This window comes from Phyllobates terribilis, unplaced genomic scaffold (genome assembly GCF_046119375.1).
Source record: "Phyllobates terribilis strain yellow unplaced genomic scaffold, ASM4611937v1 Scaffold_11__3_contigs__length_659146591, whole genome shotgun sequence".
NCBI classification, from domain to species: domain Eukaryota; kingdom Metazoa; phylum Chordata; class Amphibia; order Anura; family Dendrobatidae; genus Phyllobates; species Phyllobates terribilis.
Window position 1 is genome coordinate 254,419,896 of NW_027362771.1, and position 7,719 is coordinate 254,427,614.

A 7,719-nucleotide genomic window follows, 5' to 3' on the forward strand; every position below is an offset into this window, starting at 1 on the left:
CAGGTGCTTCACAAATTGATTTATAAAAATTAAAAAGTGTTTGTTTTTTTCACTTTTCATTTTTACGAATCAATTTGTGAAGCACCTGGGGGTTCCAAGTGCTCACTATGCATCTAGATAGGTGCCTTGGGGGGTCTAGTTTCCAAAATGGGGTCACTTGTGGGGGAGCTCCAATGTTTGGGCACACAGGGGCTCTCCAAATGCAACATGGCGTCCGCTAATTATTCAAGCAAATTTTACAATCAAAAAGTCAAATGGCGCTCCTTCCCTTCCGAGCCCTGCCGTGCGCCCAAACAGTGTTTTTTCCCCAAATATTGGGTATCTGCGTGCCCAGGGGAAATTGCACAACAAATTTTGTGGTCCATTTTTTCTTGTTACCCCTGTGAAAATAAAAAAAATTGGGTCTAAAGTAACATTTTTGTGAAAAAAGTTAAATGTTCATTTTTTTCTTACACATTCAAAAAATTCCTGTGAAGCACCTGAAGGGTTAATAAAGTTCTTGAATGTGGTTTTGAGCACCTTGAGGGGTGCAGTTTTTAGAATGGTGTCACTTTTGGGTATTTTCTGTCATAAAGACCTCTCAAAGTGACTTCAAATGTGATGTGGTCCCTAAAAAAAATGGTTTTGTAAATTTTGTTGGAAAAATGAGAAATCGCTTGTCAACTTTTAACCCTTATAGCTCCCTAACAAAAAAAAAATTTTGGTTCCAAAATTGTGCTGATGTAAAGTAGACATGTGGGAAATGTTATTTATTAACTCTTTTGTGTGACATATCTCTCTGATTTAAGGGCATAAAAATTCAAATTTTGAAAATTGCAAAATTTTCAAAATTTTCGCCAAATTTCCATTTTTTTCACAAATAAACGCAAGTGATATCGAAGAAATTTTACCACAATCATGAAGTACAATATGTCACGAAAAAACAGTCTCAGAATCAGGGGAATACGTTGAAGCGTTCCAGAGTAATTACCTCATAAAGTGACAGTGGTCAGAATTGTAAAAATTGGCCTGGTCATTAACGTGCAAACCACCCTCGGGGCTTAAGGGGTTAAGTTGCATAATAATTCTGCACACTAATAGTTACCCAATAATATGCACACATAGATATTTTCCTAAGAAAGATGAAACCTCACTTTTGCTTTCTAAAATATTCAGGTTTTAGGTTAATTAAACTTATGGATTGACCGACAGCAGTGTAGTTGTTCCGGAAAAAAATGAATCATGAAAAATACAAATTGCCCAATAATTGTGCGCAGTGTATGCTTTCTGTTATTCCTCTAATTACTGTTTAACATCTAGACTTTTACCATGTTTTCTGGTATTTCAGAAATACAGTCATTTCTTTCTGTGTGGGATATGAACCTTCCTCATGAGGTCCAAAACCTTAAGAAGCATAATGAAATAAGACAGGACCTGGCAGAGAAATCAAGAGGATTATCACTAGACTGATACACTGCCAAGTCATAGAAAACAGTGGTAAGTCATAGTGCTGTATATGTCACTCAGCAGTCCATATTCCTTATATGCATATAACCTTTGACTACTTACAGTGGTTTGGGATTCAGTATTTTATGAATCTGGTAGCAGAGTTGTGCAGAACTGACATTAACCCGTTCACAGCCTATGACATAAACTTGCGTCATAGCGATCGTGCAGGCCCAGACGCTGTGCCCGCGCAATCGACGCCGAGAGCTCAGCATAAGAAATAGCTGAGACCCAGCTGTCACTGCCAGCAGCGGTGCCAACACCGCCCCGGGCAATTTAACCCCCAAAATGCTGCAATCAATATCGATCACAACATTTAGGAGGCTGGGAGAGGGAAGGGGTTTCCTCTCCTTTCCGATCGGCACACCCGCGACGTCATCACGAGGGCCCGATTGCTGCCATGGCAGCGCAAAGTCGTCATGACGACCTCCGGGGCAGCCAGATACGGCAATCCTGTTAGACCATGCCTGGCTTCTGTCGGTGTAGTACTGACAGGTATAATGCATTGCAATGCATTATACCAGCGATCAAAGTAATGAAAGTTAAATTCCAAATAGAGGGACTAAATAAAAAAGTATAATAATAAAAAAAAAACTTTTACAAAATTGTAAAAATATTTTTTAAAGAATCACAAAATTAAAATTAAAAAAATATTATACCAATAAATACATATATTTATGTAAAAACAAATAAAGTACGCCTATTTGCTATCTCTTCTTGCTTAACGACCCGAACTATACAACTGTCACACTAATCAACCCCGTCAGTGAACACCGTAAAAAATATAAAATAAAATAAAAAAAGCAAAAAAGAGTTTATTCCACAAAAAGTAGACTGAAAATACAAATGGTATCACTGAAACATCATCTTCTCCCACAAAAAACAAGCTGCCATATGGCTCTATCAAGCTTAGAAATAAAAAAGTTATAGCTCTTCGAATATAGCGATGCAAAAGCAATTCTTATTTCTAAAAAATAGTTTTTATTGTGTAAAAGCGCCAAAATCTTAAAAAAAATGTATAAATGTGGTATCACTGTAATCGTACTGACCCAAAAAATAAAGCTGCCTTATCAATTTTACCACACGCAGAACAGCATAAAAAAACACGTTCGATATGTTGAAGTGTTCCAAAGTTGTTTCTACATAAAGTGACACTGGTCAGAATTGTAAAATTTGGCTTGGTAAGGAAGGTGAAAACAAGATGGGAGTTGAAGGGGTTAAAGTCTGTAAAGGGTGTAAGATAACTGAATCATCTCAAATCCTTTTCCCCTTAAATGAACAGTCACTATTTTAATCTCTATGTACCTACAACAGTTACATGAATATAAAAAGCTCTAGTCATCCCCTTTTCCCTCATTGTAAAATAATATATATTTCTTTATTTTTAAACATATTTGGTATTGCTGCATCCATCTGATTTATCAAAACTTTAAATTTGTGTGTATTTTTGGTCTCGGCAACACCGCAATAAATGCAATAAGAAGTGATCAAAACATAGTAACTACCTCAAAATGCTATTTATTTTACTCACTTATATAGCGCCATTAATTTCACAGCGCTTTACAGACATTATTGGCGCTGTCCCCATTGGGGCTCACCATCTAGATTCCTTATCAGTATGTCTTTGGAGTGTGGGAGGAAACCAGAGAACCCGAAGGAAATCCACGCAAACACGGGGAGAACATACAAACTCCTTGCAGATGTTGTCCTTGGTGGGATTTGAACCCAGGACCCCAGCACTGCAAGACTGCAGTGCTAACCACTGAGCCAGTGTGCTACCCTATGATGATAAACATAAGCAAAAAGGAAGCCTCCATTAATGCTAATGTGAAATGTTAGGGGGTCTTGCAGTTTGCTTGGTTTTGTTTTTTTATGAATTTCAGAATTTTTTTTCAACACTTTAAACTTGTATTGTTTTTTTTTTTTTTTTTTGTGTCACTGTAATCCATAAATTCAGTAGAAACAAAAAAATGTTGCGCAGTTGTAATTTTTGTGCAATTTCACCACAGTTGGATTTTTTTCCTCATTTTTCCTGTGCAATAAATTATACAATGAATGGTGTCATTTTAAACTACATCTTGTCCGGTAAAAACTAGCCCTCATACAGCTACGTGGATGAAAAAAATTAAAAAGTTATAGCTACTGGAATGAAAAAAATTAAAATGCAAAATCGTAATCGTTGGGAATGGGTTACATAGGTGATAATTTGTTCCCACCAGACAACCCATCTACAGAACTTATTGATTGTGGGGGGGACACTGACAGAATGGGGAACTTTTAGCTAGTTAGAATGGATAGAACAGGAGATCACATGCTCGACTGCAGCTACTTGTGTTCCCTATGGGATTGCCGATAGCAGTGTTTGATTTTTTTACGGCAGCACCATAAAGAGCGAATGGAGCTGTGGTCGGGCATGCGCACTGCCGCTCCAATTTAATGGGGATAAAAGTTCCCTGTCGGGGAGGGGGGGAAACAATTCTATGTTCTGCCAATCGGTGTGAGTCCTAGATGGGTAATAACTTGTTTTCACCAAACAACCCGTTTAGCTTATACCATCCAATGGAATTGGCACTACTGAAGGATTACGCACTTGTTCGATTTCTAGTAAAAAAGTTATTTATGACCAAAATAACATCTTCATTTATAGTTGTATGATCATCAGTTATAGCTAAATGTTTTCTCTTTTAGCAGTAGAATCATCCATCAACATTTTGCCTTTGATGAAAGCCTTGACATGACTGCATCCTACCCCTTACTGCTCCTGGAGAGCTATTGTATGAGGACACAGAAAAAAATCATGTATATTATACTTCAGTGTCTATTCCTAATGAATCCATCTTCATATTGATTTAGATACACATTTATTTTTGATTTGTCTTATTTTGTGCATGTACAATATGTATGTAAATATCAGTATATACTTCTGATATATTCTTTAGATTTTTTATATATTTAAGTCTGCAGTTTTAGTACATTTTCTGAATGAGAATAAAAAATATATTTTATTTTGTGAAACATTTATTTTTGTCTGGGAATAAACTATATATAATAGAAGTGAATGAACTTTTGTGTCCCTGTTTTATGATTTATTTTTTTATATTTTATTTGCTTTTGTAAATTGATTTTCTAATGTACAACTTGAATGGAATCTGTCACCAAAGTTTTTCCACCTAATCTTAGAGCATCGTATAAAGCTCAGAATATAGGGAAAGGCGAAAAACAGGCCCCAAGTCATGTCGAGAATCCAGCCTACAAACTATATATAAACAGTATATTAGCAAAACGTGAGTAATAAAACATAACTTTTAATATTACATGAAAATAGTTACAGCTGCAATCTGTCCAAAGAACATCCTTCTATAAAACCAACTGTCTTAAAGGCTGAGTTCACACGATGCGTTTTTCATGCGTTTCCGCGGCGTTTTTGCAGTTGCGTAAACGCCGCGGAAACGCATGAAAAACGCATGGTAGAAGGGCAGCAATGTTCCCCAATGGAAATCCGCATGTGCTGTGCCCATGATGCGGATTTTTCCGCAGCGTAAACGCTGCGGTCAAAAATCCGCAGCATGTCAATTAATTTTGCGGAAACGCTGCTCTTTTGCCGCCATTGACTTGCATTAGACCGCATGGAATCCGCATCACTGTATATGTTGATGCGCTTTTCATGCGGTCTAATGTGCGGATGGTACCCGGGTGTGGATGAGAGGACTCTCATCCAGACCCAGGTACCATTAAAAAAAAAAGAAAATAAAAAATATATATATTCTCACCTTCTGACGGCCCGCGCTGCGTCCTGCCGGCTTCCCGGGCACTTCGCGGTTGAATGAAGAAGGACCTTCGCTGACGTCAGAGTCATGTGACGGGTCACGTGACGCTGACGTCGGAAGCTCCTACAGTCTTCACTGCCGGCAGCCGGGACCGATGAAGCAGGACACCGGGGGCCATCAGATGGTAACGTATAGATTTATTTTTTATTTTTTGACATTCACACACTATATAAATCCATGCCGGTTGCATGGATTTATATAGTGTGAAGTTGACAAGCACTTTCCAAGTGATGCTAAAATCGCTTGGGAAGCGCTTGTCAACCCGCATGCGGAAATGAAAGTGAAGACCGCTTCATTTCCGCATGTCCCTGGCAGGAAACCGCATGTACAATCCGCATGCGTTTTTTCTTGCCAGAGAGATGCAGAAACGCTCAGGAAAAAATCCTGAGCATTTCTGCATCGTGTGCACATACCCAAAAAGGCATAAACACAAAAACCGATATATACTGGATAGGTTTTTATTAAAACAAGCAAAGATGTCTGCAGTGGTGTAGTTGGACCATAAACAATTCTGACAGTGGTCAGTTTTATTAGGTGATCCATAACACATAAGATCCATTCTGAATAATAGAAGGGTAGATCAACACATGTCATCCTACAAAATTAGATTCATATACGTATTTTTCATTGAAGTGAGATACAATCTCACCGATCTCTAGGTCCAAAGGAGCCATTGCATATCAGTCCATGTCTCAATGGCTCCTGTTCCCAGTCAGCAGTGGTCCTTTAATAACCCTATACAGTGGCATGTAAAAGTTTGGGCACCCCTGGTCAAAATTACTGTTATTGTGAACAGTTAGGCAACTTGAAGATGTAATGATCTCTAAAAAGCCTAAAGTTAAAGATTACACATTTCCTTTGTATTTTAGGCAAAAAACAAAATACATTTTTGTCATTTTTTTTACATTTTAAAAATTACTCAAAGGAAAATGGGCCGATGCAAAAGTTTAGGCACCCTTGGAGATTTGTGTGGCCGGATAATTTTGGCCAAGGTTTCATACCTTAATTAGCCTGTTAGGGTTATGGCTTGTTCACTTAATTGTAAAGTGCTGTGGAATATGTTGGCGCTATATAAATAAAAATTATTATTATTATCATCCTTAAGAAAGGCCAGATGATGCAAATATGCCAACTTTAGAACAACCAAGCCTCCTCTAAACTTGTTCCAAAATACAGCAGCCATGGGTTCTTCTAAGCAGCTGCCTAGCACTCTGAAAATGGTGGAAGCCCACAAAGCATGTTAAGGCCATCAGTAGATAGCAAAGTATTTTCAAGTTGCTCTTTCCGCAGTTCGAAATGTAGTTAAGAAATGGGAGTTAACAGGAACAGTGGAGGTCAAGATAAGGTCTGGAAAACCAAGCAAAATTTCAGTGAGAGCTGCTCAATAGACAAATCAGAACTCCCGCTTCACTGCAAAAGACCTTACGAAAGATTTAGCTGACACAGATATGGCCTTCATGGAAGAGTCATCAGAAGAAAACCTCTCCTGCTTCCTCACCATAAAATTCAGCATCAGGAGTATGCAAAAGAATATCTAAACAAGCATGATGCATTTTTGAAACAAGACCTGTGGACCGATGAGGTTAAAATAGAACTCTTTGGCCACAATGATCAAAGGTATGTGTGAAGAAAAAAAGATCACAGAATTTCAGGAAAAGAACATCTCGCCAACCATTCAGCATGGGGGTAGAGGGAAGAATAGTGTGAATGAAATTTTAGCAAATTCTTGATGCAAACATAACACCCTCTGTAAAAAAGCTGAAGTTGAAAAGAGGATGCCTTCTACAAATGGATAATGATCCTACACACACATTGAAATCCACAATAGACTACCTCAAAAGGCGCAAGCTGAAGGTTTTACAATGGCCCTCACTGTCCCCTGATCTGAACATCATTGAAAATCTGTGGCAAGACCTCAAAATAGCAATGCATGCAAGATGACCCAGGAATCTCACAGAATTTTCCAAGGAAGAATGTATGAAAATCCCTCAAACAAGAATTGAAAGACTTTTGGCTGGTTACAAAAAGCATTGACAAGCTGTGATACTTTCAAAAGTGCAGGGTGCCCAAACTTTTTCATCAACCTATTTTCCTTTTTGTAATTTTTAAAATATGAAAATAATAAATATATTTTTTTGCGATAACTGGTAATTAGTGATGAGCGAACGTGCTCGGACTTATCCGAGTATCTTTGGCGTGCTCTGCTAATATGTTTGCGTCCCTGCAGCTGCATGTTTTGCGGTGGTAGACAGCCACAACACATGTGGGTAAACATTCAGCCACAGGGAGACAAAAATTAGCAGAGCACACCGAACATACTCGAATATCATTCGAGCATACTCGGATAGCACCTTATCCGAGCACGTTTGCTCATAACTACTGGCAATGAGTCTTTTATAACGCTCTG

The 7,719-nt window shown here is 38.2% G+C and overlaps 1 protein-coding gene across 6 annotated transcripts in view; it reads left to right on the forward strand.

The window, feature by feature from the left end:
• The window catches only part of LRRK2 (leucine rich repeat kinase 2), a 167,171-nt gene extending 162,681 nt beyond the window's left edge, over positions 1 to 4,490 (forward strand). For 5 of the 6 annotated variants that reach the window (XM_073652174.1, XM_073652175.1, XM_073652172.1 and 2 more), the window contains 2 exons: positions 1,328 to 1,476; positions 4,174 to 4,490. In XM_073652174.1, the coding sequence (XP_073508275.1) occupies positions 1,328 to 1,449 (122 nt within the window). In that variant the 3' untranslated portion in view covers positions 1,450 to 1,476; positions 4,174 to 4,490. The remainder of the gene's footprint in view (positions 1 to 1,327; positions 1,477 to 4,173) is intronic. The other variant, XM_073652173.1, reaches the window with a different exon arrangement.
• Positions 4,491 to 7,719: the final 3,229 nt, after the last annotated feature.